Raw genomic sequence first — 21,918 nt, 5'->3', positions numbered from 1 at the left:
GCCCCGTGGAGGGTCCTTTTTTTTATTTGTTAAATATGGTAACCCTAACAGAGCCCCATTGTGCTAGAAACTGTACAGCCACAGAATAAAAGGGGCCTTCCTGCCCCAAGGAGCTTATAATTAGCTCCCAATTGGACACTAAAGCTTGTTTTCAGAGGGCTGCCATACGAGTCACACTCTTGTGATGCACTTGCCAACCTTCCATCTAACCCTCAAGATAGAAGGTGAGAAGATTACCCTGCCCTCTGATTTCAAATGCACATTACAGCCATCTCCCAGTCAGAAATGAAATCTGGTCTCAGGTTTGCAGTTAAAAGCAAGGTCTCGTGCAAGTCACTTATTGCTGTACCTCAGTTCCTCCATATTATTCCTCACATCACAGAAAGATTATCTGGTGCTTATTCAATGCTTGATATACAAAATGCCAAGTATTATTCAATAGGTATCTAGCTGGTCAAGTTGCTACTGTGCATGCACCATAGCCGGTTTCCCCAGTTCTACAGCAACGCTCAAGGTCAGGCTGGAGACCTGTATTTGAACACAAAATCCAGAAGGAGATTCTAGCTTCTTTAAACATAAATCAAGTTACTGACTTATGACATCAGAGGCTGCACCAGGAGAATCTACCTTCCTTCCCGCAGCAAAAACTTTCTCAAATGCTGATGGCCCTCAAGTCACTATAGTCTGGTTTTACATCCTCCTGAATACCGAGCTCTAAAAAACAGCATGTACACTGAAGGCTACGTCTACACTGCAATTGAAGGAGTGATTAGAGCACAAGTAGGCATACTCGCACTAGCTTTAAACTAGCTAATGCAGCTAAAAAACAAACAAACAAAAACCAACAACAAAAGCAGTGAAGACGCATCAGCACAGGCTTTGGCATGGGCTGTACAAGCTTACCAGGTACTTGGGGTACATACTTGTGTTTCTAGCCTTTGCAATCATGTCTTCACTGCTATTTTTAGCTGCACTAGCTAGATTAAAGCTAGCTGTCGGTACGCCTCCCCAAGCTGCAGTCACATCTGATTGGTTGGGTTGCAGCACAGATCAAGCCCGAGGACTTGTCTAGCTCCAAGTGCAACATGTTGCCCATAACCCAACTCCCATTCACACAAAGTCTCTAGCTCCAGTTAAATGATGCTTTAAACTCTAGCTAGCTGGCCCATCAGGGGATGTGGGCTGAAGCTTCAGTGCTGTTGATGCTCAAACTAATAATGCAGTGGGGATTCAATTACTCCAGGACACTAATACAAACACCGTTACTCAAGTGTTATTTCAGTGTGGCCACTCTCACTCAAGCAGAGTTAACGCAAACCAACACTGCAGTGTAGACCAACTCTTAGTGATTATAGCTGTACTTACGTGAATGATACAAAGCAAACATTTTAAGTCACAGAACAATCCTTCTCCCTCCTCTCCCTACCAATGGTGACCGCACTCCAGAGACAAAAATCTGGATACATGGTATTCCACTTGCTCATTCGCTACTTTGTAGCGGGTGCTCTATTCTACACCCTCCATCTCTCCTAGAGGCCTGCATGCATTTGTTTTCCAGTTTTAAAATTGAAGTGCAAGTCTAGAGATTTAGAAGCCTCCTTAGAGTACTCTGTGCCTTTTGAATGTAAAGAAAAGCAAACTACTTCCTCCAACCTTACAGCCTAAAGCTATTTTCAATTTCGTTTCAAGCAGAAAACCTTCATGTCACTTCAAAGGGCATTTCCATCTCAACGTTCCTTCTTGAAGAACCAAAAGTTATCGCAAACCATTGCGTGACAAGCAAGAGAAAGTTTTATAAAACCGGCCACATCAAAGCACCCATTTGTAGCTAATCATGGGACTGTCTAGTGCCCCAGACCAAAAGACTCAGAGAGAATAAGTTACTTAAAGTTTAACCATTCACAACAGTTAATAAACCCCTCTCTCCTGGAGCTCAAAAGCTACCAACAGAAGTTACACCTCACTAGGAAGTGCATTGGGAAGCCATGCATCTTCAAAAACAAAAGACAACCCATGGCATTCAGCTTGCAAGAACAGAGCAGGTTTTGCTGGCTCTTCCCAAAAGAGGGGCCCCAAGCCTAGCCAGGATTGAGCTTGGTGGTTTCCACAATGGGAGAGGGAAAAAAGGACAGTGAGATTTCCTGCCCACATACAGCTTCCAGGGTGGGGTGGAGGTTTTGCAGTATTTGGAGACCTGTGCTCAGGGCCACTTCCTGTTTACTAATTCCCAACAATCAGCCCACCCCAACCCTTCCTTATTAGGACACTGTGGGCTATGCTATTGCCACTTTGGGGATGGGAAAGAATTTCTCCCCATTCCACCCGATTGACCAAGATTGTTTGGGATTTTCACCTTCCTCACAGAGAGACCTAGAGGCTGAGTTTTGGGCAACAGGAGGGCTGGGATTCTCCTGCTCCTGGAGGTCACCATTAGAACCTATGTGAGAATTGTTTAGCTGTTGCAACTTTTGGAAGGTGCGCAGTGCAGGACTTCTCTGATTTAGGCTCCAGATCCAAAGCAGTAACATAGTTAGTGGGCATCCAAAAGGTATCTCCTTGTGAGATTGGGCAACATGTCTATTTCCTCATCCCCACCCCGGGTCAAATGCAAACCAAGGGCTGGGATATTACCAAGGGGCAACTGCCCCACCACTGCACTTCATGGCAGTGCTGTTTGGCTGTCGAGGTCACCCTGTCACCTCAACTCCCAAAAAAGGATGATAGTGGGCAGCTGGAGGTGCCCTGAGAACCTTCTAGTGTGATGACTGGCTCCCTTACAGTAGGAGCACCCCACAAATTGACAAAGGATCAATGTGGTGCAAGTGACTGCACTGGACTGTCCCTGATGGGAACTTTGGATGTAATTTGACTAATAAAATTGCAGCCTGGTTAAAACCCACACCACGTGTCCTTGCCTTCTTCCATGTGTTGAGCATGCCAAATAGACTTTTAGGCAATAACCCATGCTTTCTGATGCACCACTGGGTGACTGCCCAGAGGTCAGCAGGAAACAAAGATAGCAGTAGGGTAACCAGGCATCTATATGGAAGTGTTTTATTTTAGAAGGTTCAATACTGTAAAGCTGTTTAAGTCATCATCTGTGAAAGAGAAAGAAAGGGACTTTAAATTCTAGGAGTGCAGGGTAGAGTCTTGCACTCCACAGTTTTCTTTTAGAGATTTACTATCAGTCCTCACAACTACAGCTAGGCAAATTAGCAATATTTCAGTTCACTGACAATTAAAAAGATTGCTTTAGCTGAACCAAAATGAAGGGTTTTTGTTTTGTTTTTAATTTTTTGGCAAAAATATTTGGGGGGGGGCAAACAAAATGTTTCTATTTTAGAATATTTTTTAGTTCCTTTAATATTATAAAAATAAGTTTCTAGAAAAGCAGATTCAAAGGTGTCAAAGTGAGAAGTGCTCTAAAAATTCTGAAAAAACTGAGGCTCTATGACCAACAATTTGACAAAGTCAACATGAATTTCCAAAATGTTTTGATATCACAAGCCTGCATTTTGTTGCTGAAAAAAAGTTGATTATCCAGTTCTGACTACTCACAACCATTTTCCCACCACTAATGTAGGCAATTACTGTCTCCCATTGTAAGATAGGACATTAAAGCAAAGAGGCCAAGGGCTTGTGCACACTTGAAACACGACAGCGATACAGCTCCAGCGCTGCTGTAGTGCTTCAGTGTAGCCACTGCCTACACAGATGGGAGGGGCTCTCTTGTCAGCATAGATAATCCACCTCCCTGAGAAGCAGAAGATTGGAAAAATTCTTCCATCAACCTAGCACTGTCTAGATCTGCTTAACTACATTGCTCACAGGCGTGGATTTTTCACACCCCTCAACGATGTAGCTGGGTTGACCTAACTTTTTAGTGTAGGCTAGGCCTAAGTAGCCTGTTCTGGTCTATGCAGCATGAATCACGGCATTCCTGGTCTAGTCGTGTGCTCAGACCTACTTCAGTAATCTGCTTAGAGAAAATAGTCCAGTGTAGCAGACTCTACCAGTTGATTGTTTTACAGACTAGATGATGCAGAAGAGGTCATGCAGGAAGGTAGACCTCGTCTGATCCTGATTTACATTGGCCCAGGAAGCAAAGTTTGTAGAGGGGCTTATAAATTCAGTCATCCTCAGATATCTGCCCATCTCTCTCCTCTTACCAGAGATTACCTTTGAATTCCATGTTAGCAGCATCTTCCAGCAGCTCCTCTTTCATGTTGTTGAGAGTCTCTATGATCATGTCCTTCATCTCCTCCTGCTTGCGATTGGCAATACCCATCAGAGACTCGTAGAGCTCATTCTCCTTCTTGCGTGTGTACTCCAGCCGTTTTGGGGTGATCTGCAAATCTCGTTGCATGTCAAAAGCCTGGTTGATGAAGATGTCCAGGCAGCGGCAGTGCACCATGTTCAGGATGGTCGCTACATCCACCAGGTGCTTCTGCAGCACCTGCCTGGAGAAAGTGCTCAGGAGACGGAATTTCTCCAATTGCTCCACCAGCATGCTCTGGGCTTTGGCATCAGAACTAGGGGCCCCACAGCTGCAGTGGTTGGTACTCAGGTAGTCTAGGTCCATCAGCTGACAGTAGAGGGATGACTTCTCATTCTCAGCCTTTTTGGGAGAGATCAGTTCAGCCTCTGACTCCGGCACTTTGCAAAAGAAAACAGGCAAAGAGAATTTCTCTTGGATTTCCCGCAGTTCGATTTCATCAGATGCTGACAGTTTAGCCTCACTGATGGCAAAGGTGACGACAGGCAAGACATGGTTCACGTACTCTCCCAAGGTGACCTCAGTAGACTGGAATCCCCGACATGGGGCTACCACAATGTCCACCTCCTGAAAGAGTAATAAAAGATCACCACATTGAAGTTTTAGCAATTAACCCTGCTAGTAACTCTCCCAACTTCCCTCTCCCCACTAAAAGTTCATCCCTGTGGTGGGACGCATTTCATGGTCTAAACATGCAATTCCCATGAGTCCATGGGGCTGATTGGAGCTTCTCCCAGATCCTTGTATTAGCCTATAATAGTCATTAGTCAAGGCTCATTTCTCATCCTTTTGGGTGTCTACAGCAATACTAGACAATGAAGCCTTGGAATCAGCAAACAAGGTTCAAATCCCACCCAAGTTTCACATGGCAGTATAGGATCCATGGTCTTATTTTAGACCTCAAGTCTCTCTCTGTCTTGCAAGAGCGGACTTTTATTTCACTTTCATTGTGAAAAATGGAGAACTGAGGATATATCCTAGCTCACTTCAATATTTCAGACTTTTCACTTGAGTCACTTCATTTAGAATTTTTCCTCATTGTGTCTCGCTGAGATATGGCTAGAATGCTTCAAATCAGCTAAAGCTACTGAAGTCACTGACACAAGAGCTATGTTTTTGTGATTCAGCATTGAAGGTTTTCTAAAATACTAGGATAATTTTTAGGACAGGAATTAGTGAGAGCACACTGCTAGCCTAGAGAATGAAATCAGTTGATCCGCAACACAAGAATAGCTATGGGGAGCTTGTGCTATATTTTCTCTGCTATCCACTGGCATGACTCAACCCTGTCTTGAAAAACCCGCATTTAGGGCCAGAAGAGAGTTCAGCCTCCCTGGCCTATTCAGTTCTCGGTCCATTTCTAGACTGCCAACAAAGGGCAGTTAGTGTGCAGATATTTCTGGACACTAGAAATTCAATTGCATCAACCAACTCATTATACATACACTAATGCAAAGTTATCATACTGAGGTGGCTTTCATTCGCTACTGCACAGAACTGGATCTGAACTAGTTACTAGAGCAGGGGGGTTCTCAAACTTCATTGCACCGTGACCCCCTTCTGACAACAAAAATTACTACATGACCCCCAGGAGCGGGGAACAAAGCTTGAGCCTGCTAGAGTCCTACCACCCCAGGCGGGACTAGGTGAGGTGGGATCAGAGCTGAAGCTCAAGGCCTTTAGATCCAGGTGGGGTGGGCTTGTAACCTGAGACTTGCCACCCAGGGCTGAAACCCTCGGGCTTCGGCTTTGGCCCTGGGTGGTGGGGCTCGGGCTTTGGCCCCAGCAAGTCTAACGCCAGCCCTGGTGATCCCATTAAAACAGGGTCATGACCCATTCTGGGGTCCCAACCCACAGTTTGAGAACCACTGACCTAGAGAAAAGGCTATTCTATAACCATTTCCACCATCACCACCATTCAGGCCTCCATGCTACCTCTCAAGAAGCTTGTCCAAGATGCCAACATCCTCACTCTAATTTTAAAAATAAGACATGACTTACTACCAAAGTTTGCTTTTCATTTAAGGCTATGTTGCAGCCACATTTGTTTACTGTATTTGGCCAACAGGTGGCTATAAAACAGTTTAAGTGCTCAAAGAGTCTGATCAATGACTGAGTTAGTGTTAAGAGCAGATGCCTTCTGTATTTATACCTTTGGCAAAAGGAATGGAAAATCTTTAACTAGCTTCACTCATTTCTTTGTTTGTTGACCTTGAACCAAATCTTTAAGGACCGTAACAGAAAAATCAGGGATGGTCCATTAGTTTTACCACAGGGGAGGAAAAAAAAAAAAAAAAGTTGCTAGCCCCTCTCCCAGGTGCAAAAACAAATACAACCGCACATCACAACACATGCAAGCAGCCAGTCAGGTAAATTTTAGGTTGTGTGGGGACATGCAGGAGAGCTTTTACATTTTCTGGCTAGAAGTTTCAAGAAGTTCTTTGATCCATTTTGCAGTTATTTGTACTGGTCCTCTTTAGACCAGCTGTAAGTGTCTGAGCCATACAGGATCAACAAGTCATGAAAAATCCTGCATCAAGCCTCTTTTCAAATTTCAGCGTGTATTCCAAGCACACCGTTACTGCCCTGAATAGACTCCTATCCACTGCTACTACAACCTGTAGTTACTGCATAAATGAAAATGGCTACGTGACCATTATTACAGTGGGGTTAAATACGATGACAATATAAACTGCCCAAGTTTGTAGATATGCAAGCCAAGAAGAAGTACAAGTTAACTTCCTGGCACTTCCAGTAGTGAACTTGTCCCTCATCCTTCCTACAATACACTCATTTGTAGGCTCTTCACCTGCCTATAGTGAAAGAGGCACTGGCCACTGCTAGAAGAAATACCCAAGTTCAGACTGGCCCACCTAAGTTGCCAGTCATATCCTGTGTTTCTAATGAGTGATTCAAGCATTGAACATTTCAGCTGTAAAAGGTAAGAGTTCAGTTTTTGGTGTGGCTCTGGGACTCTACCACCTGAATAGGAGTTAAATACGGTTAGGAGGCTGCATTATTAGCTACAGGTAAAATTCATATATGGTATAACTTTACAGAGCTGGACCACATATTTTTAAAGCTACAAATGGTGTTCCCACACTGCTCATAGACGGAAAGGCTCCAGGAGAATGCCTGCCCTGTGGAGTAATTGCCCAAATGACTGCACCAATAGCTGTCTAGAGGTTGGTCAGAACTGTAATACTTTGATTACTGACATAATGCCCAGTGAATGTTGCATATGGACATCAATAAGCATTGCAACACAGTAAGAATTAAACAAGTCACACTTGGGCCAGTCACTTATCCTCTCCTCTGTCACTGAGATACTTGCCTTCTTTTCTCAAGTGCTATAGAGCTAAGTTTTCATATGGGTGAAATGGCTTGATGAATTGGAAGGGGAGGTATATGTACTTAACATTTACAGATTAGTTTTTTCCTTCTTCAAAGTACTCTACAAATGAGAATCAACAATTTGAGGCAGTCAAGTATTCATACCATTTCAATGATTGGGAAACTGAGGTACTGAATTAAGTGAATTGCCCAAGGTCAGAGTGAGTCAGTGTCCAAGACATGACTGGAACTCACTTCCTAGTTCCCAGTATTGTATTTAGACCACTCCCTTCTATGGGCTTCAAGAGCTCAGCCAAGCAGATCATGCAATTAGCTAAACACTCCAGGGTCTCTAATACTTTATTCTACTGGTTGTTAATGCATTACCTAACATTTGGTCATTTGGAAGGGGCTGATGACAATTGATGAGCTGTTAAGTATGTACTGATGGTGATGATAGCAACAGTGTCATTTGGGTGGGATGAGTCTGCAATCTTCATACCATTTAGACATTGGGTACAAGTACAGTATCAACATTCTAAAACACAGTTTTTGGCATTTCGGTTTACGGTGCACTCAGCAAGATTTCACAGCCAAGAAAGAACATTAGGAAGGCATCTTAAACAAATCAGTGCTGTTCCTCAAGATTCTGCTATTGGCTACCATTCTTGCAGTATCAAAGTCCCTTAGGTGTCTGGACCAGATGTAGAGCTATCACAGGGATCCTCTCATGCAAGTACATCTTTTTTTTCTGGAGACCTAGATTCAACTAAGAAGAAGTGTTAACAGATCCTTAGGTTTCCATTCCAACATCAGAGTTTGGCACAGTATGCAGACTGCTGGAGAAGCCAGTGGCAGAACTGCATGTAAAAATCCAGATGCACTCATGAAATTCTTTGGAGAAAGCTTCACAGTAAGAACTTCAGTTTCTTTGATTGCAACTCCAAGGTTCTCCAATCTCAGAAATACAGATCCCCAGTTTTCATGTTTACAGACATAGTTCATTATATGAACTGCCCCACAGCCCTGGGCTTGCGCTACAAATAACTGACTAAATGTGCAGTATCACCATTTTAGAAAGGAAAAAAAGATTTAATTTTAAATTTGCCTGGCTATGTAAAAGCATTTCCAGTTAAACTATTTCAATTTGATTTAATGGTGTTGTCTTTAAAAGCCATGAGCAAAGTATCCCAGTTAGTTTCTCTGCTGTGGAACCAAGTGGAGGACGTACGTGTCACTCATTTCCACAGAATCTGAGACTCTAGGAGTTCTCCTTTAAAATGTTCCTAGAGATTTTTGCTAGGGGTGAAGTGCTCCCTGAGATGAGAAATAAAAACACTCCAGCAGTAGAGGCCCAAGAAAAAGCATCTCCCTTTTTAACTACAAAACAACAACAAACAAAATTTAACATCCATATAAATGTGAAAAGTTTTTGAATTTCAGTATTGCCCTGCAGTGTTGGAAACCCAATCAGTATTGCATTAGACCATGAAAAATCACAATGAAACACAAGAACTAGGCAAAAGGTGAGAAACATTCCTTGAAGTAGCTTCTTAGGCTCCATCTTCAGGGTTGAGCTGTGGGAGGAGGGCCGGTGGCCCTAGAGCTGAGCAGTTTTAAGATTCTGTTTATTCTTATTAAAACAGAAAAAAAGAAAGGGGGGGAGGAATAGCTCAGTAGTTTGAGCACTGGCCTGCTAAACCCAGGGTTGTGAGTTCAGTCCTTGAGGGGGCCACTTAGGGATCTGGGGCAAAATCAGTACTTGGTCCTGCTAATGAAGGCAGGGGGCTGGACTCAATGACCTTTCAAGGTCCCTTCCAGTTCTAGGAGATAGGATATCTCCATTAATTTAATTTATAATTCACTTTCACTTGTTCATTCTAGACCTTTATTTGGACAATTAGATTATTTACACAGGAGGCGAAGTGCTGGAGGAGGAGATGAGATTGTCAGTACAGCTCATTTTCTACCTCTGTATTGAAGCCAAATCTTACTATAATGGATGCAATTTACTCACGTATAGAGGCTTAATCAGACACTTCTGATATCTGTGAGGTGCTTTCAGATCCTTTGATAAAGAGGTGCAAGGCAGCAAAAATACTGTCACCCTTTGGGGTATTCAAGAAGCCCCAGATAGGATACCTTGCTTTTGTCCACAGGGAGTTGATTCAACCTTGGATTTAATTTAAGCATGATTTTACCATATGCATAGCCCTTTACTCAAAAGCTCAAACATTCACCTAGTCAGTATTATTTCAGTATTTGTTTCCAATAGTAGTAGTTTCCTATTTAAAGAGGGGGAAAAAAAGAGGAGGCACAAAACAATTCTGTTAACAAAAGTGAAAGAACAAGTTACAGCTCAATTTTAACTAGCTAATCATGGTGCATGCATTTTTAGAGCTTCCATTTAGCGAGTGCCTAGTTGCTCAGTGCTTTAAATGGATTGCTCCTAGGTGTCCTGCATCCTGATGCGCCACTGGTTGGCACTGCAACTTGGAAGTGCCAATACTAAAAACTTACAATGAAGGGCCAGCTCTGAAACACTTCCTTTGCATTTGATGAAGAGTTAAATATGCCCCTTTGCCTGTGGCTGAAAGGATTACAATTCTGGATGCTACTTTATTAAGAGTTCAAAAATTCTCCCAAATAATCCAGAAATGAAGGCATAAGTGAGATCTTCACTGTGCACCAGAGGGAGCCACTCTGAGCTCGGAGGGGGTGGGGGAGAAATACAGGACTAAATTTTTAGTCAAATGAAAGACTTGAGTAGAGTAGTCTCCCATTTTTTTCCGCCCTTAAAAAAAAAAGGGCTTGCCAGCATTTTGCCTGCTAAGCCGGTCATGGGACTCCCAAGCCTGTAGCTAAACAAGAGTACAAATTAAAGAAAAATTGGATGGGCAATTCTGCAATATTCACATTGAAAGATGACTCACACGGATGACTATAAACAAAGGAGGAAGCCAGTACTGTCTCTAGGAGACGGGGGCGTGGGGGGAGGACATAAAATGCAGTGCGAGCAACTGGTCCTTGTTTTAGCAGAGACCTTGTAGGGTTTTCCGGCAACATTAGAAGTAGAAGCAAACAAATGAGGTTATGAGGTAATTTATCCCAATTTATGGCACTTTTCTGAATATTTCCATATGCTATTCGGTTGTATGTTCTTAAACTTGGATTACAAACTCTTCAAGGCAGCAATCTAGTCTTCTTGTGTGTGCCCTGCAGCATGTACACCTAGGCTGCTCTACAATAGTTTTCATAGGGCAGTTTCACCGAGAGGACTGTTAGCTAGAATTGCTATATTCACACAGTGATTCATGGAAATATCTTGGAACCTTAAGCAGTTCTCACTAAATTAGAGCTCTCAGTAAGTATGCGCTGCTGTATTTGGCAAAAGCTTCAAATACATTACTGTCAAATAATTACATCCATGTTTCCCAAAGTTAAAACCCTGTCTAAAATCAAGACTTATTGAACACTTGGAGACCTAAACACCAACTACACAACTATCTGGGTTACAATTCTGCTTCTTGAGAGAATATTGCCCAACATATGTTGACAGCACCTATTCAATAAGAACTGTAATACAAAATAGCCAATTAGGAAAAAGGCATTCCATTCTCCTCTCACTCTGACAGCCTATGCATATTTCTATGGACTACATTCTGTACATCTCTATTCAAGGGCAGAAGTTAGCCCCAGTACTAAATAAATAATAAATACAGGTAAAAGGAAAAACACTACAGACAATACATAATGAAGAAGAGAAACAATTGAAGCTCTTTATCTCAGTGCAATAAGCTATTTAGGGACACAGCCCCGTTACCTTGTACTTTAGGATAAAAATTGGCAGAGGATTGCCATATTCTCATATACCTGCCTCCTATTCATCTAAGAATGAGACTCATTTGCTGCTTCCAAGATGACCCTACCCCAGATTATTAGACCTGGGACAGTTTCATTTTCCATTTATTGGGGGAAAAGACTTTTTTAGTTAGAGGTGCTCAGAGGCTATCCTTTATTAACCAAGCTTTTGCTGTTGAGTCTCACTAAGCATAATCCACTCGAAGTCTCAATTCAGTATTTCAAGTCCAGTACTCTTCTGATTCCAAGAATGGATCTACCACAGAGCACAATCAATGCAATAACTAGGTGAATAAATCAGATGCTGCTAGCGACAAATTACACAACTGTGCTATAAATCTGAGGTATTTATATGCCCAGAGCACCCCACAATCTTTGATACATTTACCCTCAACACCCCTGTGAGGTAGGAAAGTACTATTATCCTCATTTAACACAGACTTCAGGCATCAAGAAATTAAATGATTTGCTCAAGGCAACACTAAGCATATGGCAGATTAGGGAATTGAACCCAGAACTTTGAGTCCCAGGCCAGCACCCTAAACTAAAACTGACAGTAACACTCTGTGTCAGCACCCTTTGCAAAGCTGTCCATGCTACTTTGTTTCTTTGGATAAAGACCGTCTGTGTCATAAATAGGAATCCTGCTCCACTATGGAAAGTTTGTGTTCTTCCATCGGTAAAAGGGCCAATTAAACAAGTCTACAGATAACACTCAAGAGATACGAAACAGTTTGAACGGTGTTTAACACTAGACTCTTCTTACCCTACTGCAAAAGCCACAGAACCTGCCCCATCGAGAGAGAGAGAGATCACTCTAAGCCAGCAAAAACTGAAGGTAGTGACATTCAGAGCATAGCACAAGACCCAGATTCTAGTTCTAATTGGATACGGGTGGAAGAAAATATGAATTTCACAGTGATTGTACTTCTGACCTGGGTTCAGTGCTAGAGGTAGGGTATTCTCAGACCTAAACAGAACAGCTCTCAGACATTTAATTCTGGTGCTCAGCAAAAGCACCTCAGTCAAGCTTAATTGCAGCAGTGCTAGATTGTGGTTTGCAGGCTCAGCCAGAATCCAGCCATATAGAGTACATCTACACTGCAAAAGGTAACGTGGCAGCAAGCCTCAGAGCCCACGTCAACTGATTTGGGCTTGGGTACAAGGCTAGAAATAGCAGCGTAGATATTTGGGCTGGACCCTGGACTCAAAGACCCCTCCCCCCTGCTGGGTTTGAGACCCCAAGCTCCAGCCCAACCCAAAATGTCTACACTGCTATTTTTAGCCCTGTAGCATGAGCCTGAGTCAATTGACACAGGCTCTGAGACTTGCCACCAAGGGTCTTTCTTTGCCGTGTAGACATACCCTTAGGGTTTTACACAGAAAGTCAAAACCAAACATCTTAACTGGTCTCAGAAACAAGACAGGAAATCAACGTACACTTCAGGGCCTTTGCGTAGAATGTTCTTTACAACCAAACACCAAATGGATATGCAGTCATTCTTTGCCACCTGTAACGGACAAATGGTGAGGAGAATTCAAACGTAACAGCATTGCATTGGTGCACAAGCAGCAGTAGCAAAGCCAATTCAATGAAGTTACTGACCCACCTACTTTTGTTACCTGAGATAAAGTGATAAAGAGATAAAACGGAAGTATTGACCGCATGTGGCAAGTACTGTTTCCTTACATTTTTATTGGGAATTTCCTGTAAGCACCTACAAGCCTCAGACTCCACCTGCATTCAAAGGTAAGAAAATCACCCCACTAAGAGTAAAGTACAAAGCAAGACTGATCTGTGATCCAGGGTATAAAGGAAGTTTCAGTCTGTGCTTTTTAGTTGTCTAATGGTTTTCCTTGGGATGCACAACATTTCAGAGATCTCAGTTGGAACCTCTAAGCACTATTGATTCAGCAAAATTAACAAGTGTTTACTTTCACCATAAATCTGTCTGGTTACATTGATTATCCCTCCGTGATTCGGATGCATTCCTTTGTACAAGTGATCCCCAAGGAGTAGAATAGCTTTGCCAAATGTGGGGTTTTTGGGGGGGCCAGTTACATTATAAATATGCCTAAGAGCAAATATACCTGCCAGCACAGAATTGTGCTCCCAAACCACCATATCCACGTAGAGTCAGATTCCTGGCTCTTCTTTCTGTGAAGCAAGATGTTTATTTCAGCTAGGATATCCTTTAGTAACCCAGAAAAAGGTAGCAAATCCTATCCTAAACACCAAAGATTGTCAAGCTATAGGTTAACATGTTAAGACTGCTTAACATGTGCTGACTGCATAATGCTCCAGATCTGCTGTGTTCCTACAGAGCCTTACAGAACCTTCTATGATGCACTGTCGCTTAAGATCCACTTTGTTCTTTATAGAAAAGTGAAACAGACATGGTCTAAGTGCCCAATCCAAACCTGCCTATGTAATTAAGCATCTTGTCCAGATTTTTAAAACCCACACAACATCCATTACAAGCAATAGATGTGACAGCATTTCCAGGATCAAGATTGAATTCTATTGGTAAACGTTTTAAGAGACAGAATTAGAAGTTAGGACCATTATGAGAAATATCTAAGTCAGATGCAGAACAAGTTCTACTGAATTCAAATACAGGTCTAGTAAGCAAGCGTTCAGAGTCCATAAGGCAACGCCACAGTCAAGCCCATTCTAATTTTTTCAGAATAGTAGCACAATGTTTCTTCAGTGACTCTAGTATGGGGGAGATGGTGTCACTAACAAAATACTTGGCACAAAGAACTGTAAGCACCAATCTAGATAAAAACACACTGTTAGTGGAGGAAGGAGTTTAATTATAAAAAAAATAAAAAATAAAATAAAAATGAGACTATCAGGAATAGCATAGGCAGCAGCTAGAGCGAGGGTATATTTGCAACTTGATTTTTCAAAAAAGTGTTGGGCTCCTTCAGCTCAGTGGGTGTCAACAGGAACTGGGATGCTCAGTGCCTCTGGTAAAAAGTAACCATAGTGTGGACACTTACGCTTTAAAGTCATGATCTCCCCCAGCGTGCAACTGTTACTAGCAGCTCACTAGCTTTGTTTCTCTAGTCAAAGTAAGCAGGAATTTCTTGGCAAGAGCCATGCTACAGAGGTGCAGATTAGGGCTTATGTCTATTTTAAGTGTTCTTGTAAATCCTCTTATTGCTCTAATAATGTGCCAGCACTACTGTCTATCACCAGCAGGCATTTTACCACTGTTACACTTACCCCTGCTCAGTGTGGCTCTAGTCTGCTCAACATGCCCACCAAAGCCAGAGCAATGGTTGAAGAATTTCAGAAAGCCCTCTATGTACTCCAGGCAGGACCAGGGACATGGGCTACCACCCAGGGCACCGTGGTCAGGGGGCACTAGGCGCAGTGCAGAGATGCACACTGCCGGTGGGCAGGGGAGCGCCCAGAGGAGTGAGTGACAGTGGGGAGCGCCACACATAGATGGAGTTTGGAAGGGTAGGAGGGCATTACCCCCCAAACTCAGAGGAGACATGTGGGGGGACACCCAGATTTCTCTCTGCTTCCTCCCTAAGGAGGAATGTTTTGGGGAGGAGGGGTGAGCAGTGATGCACAGAGCACCTGGTGTTACTGTTCACACACACCCCCAAATGTTCCTCTGCACCCCCCCCACCCCCAGAGGGCTGGGGGGGAGTGAGCAGCAACGTCAGGTGCTGTGTGTCCAGGTCCATATCCCCATGTGGTTGAGGTTCTCTTTAAAACAACTAACAATTATCCAAAGCACAGGACTTGGTGGTGACGGGGGACTTCAACTACTCAGACATCTGTCGGGAAAACACAGCAGGACACAGATTATCCAATACATTCCAAGAACTTGATGGAGACCATTTATTTCAGAAAGTGGAGAAAGCTACTAGGGGAGAAGCTGTTCTAGATTGGATTTTGACAAATAGACAGGAACTGGCTGAGAATTTTGAAAGTGGAAGGCAGCTTGGGTGAAAGTGATCATGAAATGATCAAGTTAATGATTCTAAGGAATGCTAGGAGGGAGAACAGCAAAATAAAGATAATGGATTTCAAGAAGGCAGACTTTAGCAAACTCAGGGAGTTGGTAGGCAAGATCCCATGGGAAGCAAGTCTAAGGGGAAAAAACTGAAGACAATTGGCAGTTTTTCAAAAAGAGACATTAAGGGCACGAGAGCAAACTATCCCACTGTGTAGGAAAGATAGGAAGTATGGCAAGAAACCACCCTGGCTTACCTAGTTCTTCAGTGATCTAAAAATCAAAGAAGAGTCCTGCAAAAAGCGGAAACTAGGTCAAATTACAAAGGATGACTATAAACAAATAACACAAGTATGTAGGGACAAAATTAGAAAGGCCAAGGCACAAAACAAGATCAAACTAGCTAGTCCATTACTCAATGGGCGAGGGGTGGGGGGAAAACAACAGAAAATGTGGAAATGGCAAAGGTGCTTAATGACTACTTTGTTTCGGTTTTCACTAAGAAGGTTGGTGGTGATTGGATGTCTAACTTAGTGAATGCCAATGAAAAGGAGGTAGGATCAGGCGCTAAAATAGGGAAAGAACAAGTTAAAAATTACTTAGACAAATTAGCTGTCAAGTCACTAGGGCCTGATGAAATGCATCCTAGAATACTCCAGGAGCTGACTGAGGAGATGATTCTATGTGGGCACAGAAGAAGTTAGGGGAGAAGGGGGTGCAGGAGATGAGTGCAGGGCTTATGGGAGAAAGGGTTATTCATTATTATTGTTAATATATTTTACAAATTTCAGATATACCCTCTCAGATTAGATGCCTGAAAAATCACACTCAAATTTTTTATCAGAGACTAACATTTCTCAGCTTCTCTGCACTAGCACAAGATGGCTCCCTCTCCTCATCTGTCTGCCTGGGTTCTCTCCTTCCCTTACTTTTTTCTTGGGAGCATGCAAAAACGGATTAGTGGGAGCAAAAGATTTGATCCTGAAACCTTTAATCTTCAAGGAGCCCTTACTCATACACTTAATCCCACTGAACTCATGAAGCTTGCAGGATCTGTCCCCAGCTCCTGCTGTAGCTCAGCAGTTCAGAGTTTTGGAGCAGCACTATATTTGTGTTGCTTTGCCTGCAAACATGTTTAAGTTTTGCTGCTGTCAAGAGGAATAAAGAACGATTGTATGTTCTACCATACAGTCTTTGTATCCTGAAGTATAATCACATATGGCAGACTCCTGTCGGCTATATATACACACCATGTGTTGTGAGAGAAAGCATGTTTTTCTTGCTGATTCTGAGACACACTGCAGATGTAAAATGTTATTAAAGCTAGAACACATGGGTTTGCACAGGAGGAATTTCCCTAAAAATTAATTCCTAATAAAGGTAATTTCTTCTGAATAAGCACTGGGATAACTTTTGCAATATTTATTAGCCTAATCAAATTATTATTTTTGTAAAGACTGTTTAATAGCAGACAATGTAAAGTCAAAGTCCAAAATGTATATCCTTTATGCCATGGTTTTTGCACTTTATACATTTTAGCTAACATAGAAAGTTGCTAAGTGGTTGCTAAATTATACAATTGTAAGAACAGAACCCTGGTGAAGCAAGCACTGCATGTTCTGTATTCTGTTTGACTGGTTATTGTGAATATGTTTTTTAAGCCTTAATCTCTTGAGACTCCAATTCCAGAGCTACGGATAGTGGAAATTCCTATAGTTGATGATGCAGTGTCCATCCTATTTTACTGCAATGTGCAGAACAGTGTACTTCTCTTTTAGATCACTTAAAATTACAAATACAAAAATAAAACAGGTAAAATAAGTCTATTTGTTTTAAATTATTAAATCCGTAACAGACCAGCAAGAGGGAAAGCTGATCTATAAATGATCCTCTCTCATGGCATTGTATTAAACTAGCCAGACAGAGCAGACATAAGAGACAAACTCTACAAAGTGGCATCTTTTACAATGTACAGAAAGATCTGTATAGCGTTTTGAACTATTTTTTTGCCCAAATCACAGAATATGACAGTACGACAAGTTTCTGGTCACTTGGCAGTTCTCTGGTATGCCATCTTGAGAGCTGGGAGGCTGGAGAGTTCCCAGCCAGTGCTTAATTTGTGCTGTGGCTCAGCCCCAGCATCTCTTTCAATGCAAATTAAGCACTGGCTAGAGGCAGCGGGGCCCAGGGTGCCATTTTCCCTAAGGCCGGGCCTGACCAGGCCCAGATAATTTGACACTGACAGAAAGCTATCACTAGTCAACTGATCCTTATGTACATTAACAAAGTCTCCCACTGCTGCAGTGTATTAAATAAATACTCTTAGACGTTTGATCTTCCCTGCTTTTAGTCTCATGAAATTTCATCTTTTAAAAAAAGCCTTCAACCCAAGTTGAGGCTAGCAGTAACCCCCACCCCTCGCCCCCCAAACTCCCTCTTCCGCTAGAAGAGGTCTCCTTACTTCACCATCCCTTTTCAAGTTAATCTGAGTGGCTGTTTTCATCTAACTTGTCCTAAATATAATCAAAGCCAAACAAAGAGATCTTTGTCACTTGCATGAGAAATTGGCAAGAGGGTTGTGAGCGGCACCGTGCTCAGATGACCTATATAAAAATTTAACCAAAGTAAAATATTTGAATTTAAAACTAGACAATACTTTCAAGTTTAACTCCACTGGATATGACATGATCACATGCCCAAGACAACATTTTCCAACATGAACACTCGTGGCTATTGGAAAAAGTCATAAAAGAAAACCAAACTATGTTCATGGGCTGATTTTGTCTTTAGCTGTAGGCTGGTTTATACAATATATGTTGTGACTTGGAAGTGAGGAAAGGCAGCTTCCCACCAGACTTGTTTGTAAGTTATCAATAGCTCATTGACAGAAATTACTGTCTTAGCGGACTTATTTTATTGTTCTGTAGATGTACATTGATAATCTTAATATCTGATCTGTTTCTGAGATCAGATACTGAGTAGATATAAACTACTCTATCTCCTAATGCAGTTATTTGCCAGTCACCACGTTGTGTTCTAGGAATAAGAATATACTGCGATATGGTAAATGCTTTTGAACGTAAGCCACAGTGAGTCTTTTGTCTTTAAAAGCATTTATTAAATATTTGTGGAGTCCCAACGCTCCCGAGGTAAGACTGCATTATCTTTATCTTATGGATGAGGATATTTCAAGAGGTTACGTGACTCACCCAAGGTCACAGCATGGCTATGACAAATCTAGGAATAGACTCTCACAGTTCCCTGTTCTAACCGAACAGGAAAACACACACCTGTGGTTGTTACCACCTAAAAAAAGCCTCAACTGGTTTGGCACTGTTATAAAACCTGAACCTAGGAAACGCCAATAGTTCTCAACTCACACTGCTGTCTGGGAGCGGAAGGTACTCAGCCCTTACAGAACACCAAGTCATTCTGTCCCATCACAGAACTGGGATGTGGAATGCTTAGGCTGTGCCCACAGGGTTGACACATGAGTGGTGTGCAGCAAGTCATACTTGGAAGACAGTCATTCTGGACAGGAGGCAGATTCTGAAGGTATTTGGGACTGCAGTCCTTCAGGTTTAAGAGATGCTTAAGGTGCATCTGTTTAAATTTGTCTTTTGAGATAGCTAGTAGTAATAAAAAAAAGTGATCTATTTGTGACTAGGGCAATAAACATATGTATGCACACACACCCTATCCGTTACATCACCACCACACTTCCAGGCTTCTCTGGGGGAAGATATTGCCTCTTCCAGCTTCCTTCACATTGTTTTACATCTTAACATTTTCATGTGCAATAAACTATCTTCTGATAAGCCTAAATATAACAAGTATAAGCGACAACAACACACGTGTGTCTCTAATCAGTACCTTTAGTAGCAAGTAAGGCAGCGTCACCTCCAGCTCTGCTATCTGGTGTGCTGGATCCTCATTGTCCCCATGGATTTCCAAGTCCTCCTCTGGTATTGTGTCCCATTGCCCTTGATGGGCTGCCAACATATGCACTAGTTCATACTGCCCGGGCAGCGCCAGACTAATCCGTGTTTGTGTCCCATGTGTGAAGCGGATCCGCCGCCTCTTACAGTTCTCCTCGCTGCTTATTTTGGTGGTGGGTAGCAGCTTCTCACCCAAAAGCATGTTTAGTAATTGGCATTTGGCATTGCAGTTCTGACCAAGGATTAGAAGGCATGGGTGCCAGTTCACTGTCAGCTGGAGGTACTCCTCTTCATAGTGGGGGAAGGATAAGGAAATCAATTGTCCTAGAATTCAAACAAAGAGATTGCATTAGGAATGCTGATTAACATATGCAATAGGCAACCCTATGAATGCGTGCCCTACAGTTCTGTATCTATAGTCAGCACAGCATTATTTTCAGAAAGGTGCATGCCCTGTAAGGAACAAAGCAGAATCCCAGCCAGACACTCATGTTTAATAACACTAAGTATTTACATGTGTTTTGCACTTTCAAACTAAATTTCACCCATTCAGGGCTTGTACTGAATTAATACCAACAGCAGAAGTTCATTGCACTTCATTTTTGTGAAATTTAGGGTCTCGTTAGGAAGGATCTCATCACTTTCTGTATTTACTAATCAATTGAACAGAAAGTTAAATTGGAATTAAGAGATAACACTTTGACAAGATCCAGGCAAGCCTGGGGAGTGGGTGGGGAGGTGGTTGAATGAACAGTTACAACTATTAGAAACGTCAAATGATCTTTGTAATTGTAATTTTGTACTTCTACAGAGTCTCAGGAGAGAAACTAACAAATCTCAACATCCCTGGGCTAGCCACCCCAATTTTGTAGGCTGGATAATGGTCCTAAGAGGGAAGTCACTCGGCCAGAACAACATCCCAGGAGCACTGGCACCTGGTCCCCTATTTTAACTGCTAGACCACCACCTCCAGACTGGAAATTCTTTCTACCTTCACCTGCATACAATATATTCCCTCACCTTGGCCCAGCATGTGAGATTCACAGATCAGCTTATTCTAGAGTATCCCTCAAGATTTGTTATAAACCCCCAAAGAAGAGTTCAGAGCAAAGCAACTGACAGTGTATTACAGCAAGTACTTGAAGACAGACAACACCCATATGAACATCCTTCATATGAAAATAAGTTTTTAAATGGTCTTTCCTCAACAAGTTAAAAGCCACCCCTTGCTTTTCCTATTAAGAAGAGAGAGGAGGAAACTAGGAAGGTTGAAATGACTAAGAGGCACCTACATTTACTGGTGGTAGTGTACGATACTGAAGTGTGCTAGAATAGTGCTTCATCTTGGGGCTTCAAAACAAGATGGAGTGACAGAGTTAAGAATGCCATTAAGCATTTTGCAAACGCTTCCCAAGCTGTGATGCCCTGTTTGAACAGAATGCTCTGAGTCATGCACTAGAAAAAAAAAATCCAACAAGCAATGAATTGGTTGAAGTTCCCCCCAGCCCCACAAACTAGAATAACCTGACAGTGTGTAACACATCCAAGAGGGTTACAAGAAAGACAGGCTTGTTCACCTTCAAAGCCTAGGCTCATTGACATGGGAAGTGACAATTTCTAAAGATTCTGGCTGTAACATCAAAGAAGTTACAGCAATGCCACTGTAAAGCCTCCCTCACCGCTAGATATTGGTACATTACAAAAATGTAAGAAGGAAATTAAATGCTTTCACATCTGAATAAGACAGGATGCAGTGTAAGCAAGACCCTGTTCATGGCTGCCAGTGGTAAATATTGCATTGTCGTTGGAGAACGAGCTGCAGTGAGATTGTCTGAAATAATTAGGGTCTATTTTTACTTTAATTTCACTGACTGACTTTTTCCTAATATATAAAGGGTGGGGTAGATGGGAAGGTCAAAGGTCAGGCTGAACAAATAAAAGTCACAAAATAGTTGAGTTGGGGAGTGGGAAGAAGGTCCACACTGTAGTTGTGAGTAGCCAGATATTGATCCTTTTTCTTCACTCCTCTGACATATGCCTTTTGTTTCAATACTGGAGGTTGAGTGAAGTGAAGAGAATAGTGCCACATCATGCAAAATTAGTTTACTTACCAAATAATACTGATTTAAACACTACATATGATTTAACTTGAACTTTAGTCTAAACTGCTTTATAATCAAAATTACTACAGATTGTCTATTAAATATCTGCATCTCCCACACAGTAGCTGTGGCATTTCTTGCTGCCACACCCTCTCACCTTCTCATTTGAGAAGTCTGAATTATTACTTGAATACCTGATCCATTAACGGGTTTCAGAGTAGTAGCCGTGTTAGTCAGTATCAGCAAAAAAGAACGAGGAGTACTTGTGGCACCTTAGAGACTAACAAATTTATTTATTATGCTCAAATAAATTTGTTAGTCTCTAAGGTGCCACAAGTACTCCTCGTTCCTTTTGCTGATCCATTAACCTATAACTTTGTCTGCTCCCCCACTTATACAATAAGGCCAACACAAGATGCTCAGCATAACTG

General features: G+C 42.2%; 1 protein-coding gene across 1 annotated transcript in view; it reads right to left on the bottom strand.

The window, feature by feature from the left end:
- The window catches only part of LOC112118388 (dual serine/threonine and tyrosine protein kinase), a 58,893-nt gene that overhangs the window by 14,956 nt on the left and 22,019 nt on the right, over positions 1-21,918 (bottom strand). Inside the window, exons 2-3 of the mRNA XM_024216672.3 lie at positions 19,321-19,709; positions 4,180-4,843 (exon numbers count right to left, since the gene is read on the bottom strand). Coding sequence (XP_024072440.2) covers positions 4,180-4,843; positions 19,321-19,709 — 1,053 coding nt within the window. The remainder of the gene's footprint in view (positions 1-4,179; positions 4,844-19,320; positions 19,710-21,918) is intronic.

Source organism: Terrapene carolina, unplaced genomic scaffold, assembly GCF_002925995.2.
Source record: "Terrapene carolina triunguis isolate 2854851 unplaced genomic scaffold, T_m_triunguis-2.0 Scaffold199, whole genome shotgun sequence".
NCBI lineage: Eukaryota > Metazoa > Chordata > Testudines > Emydidae > Terrapene > Terrapene triunguis.
Note: the sequence above shows the minus strand (reverse complement) of the source record. Positions and strands in the feature narration are given on the sequence as shown.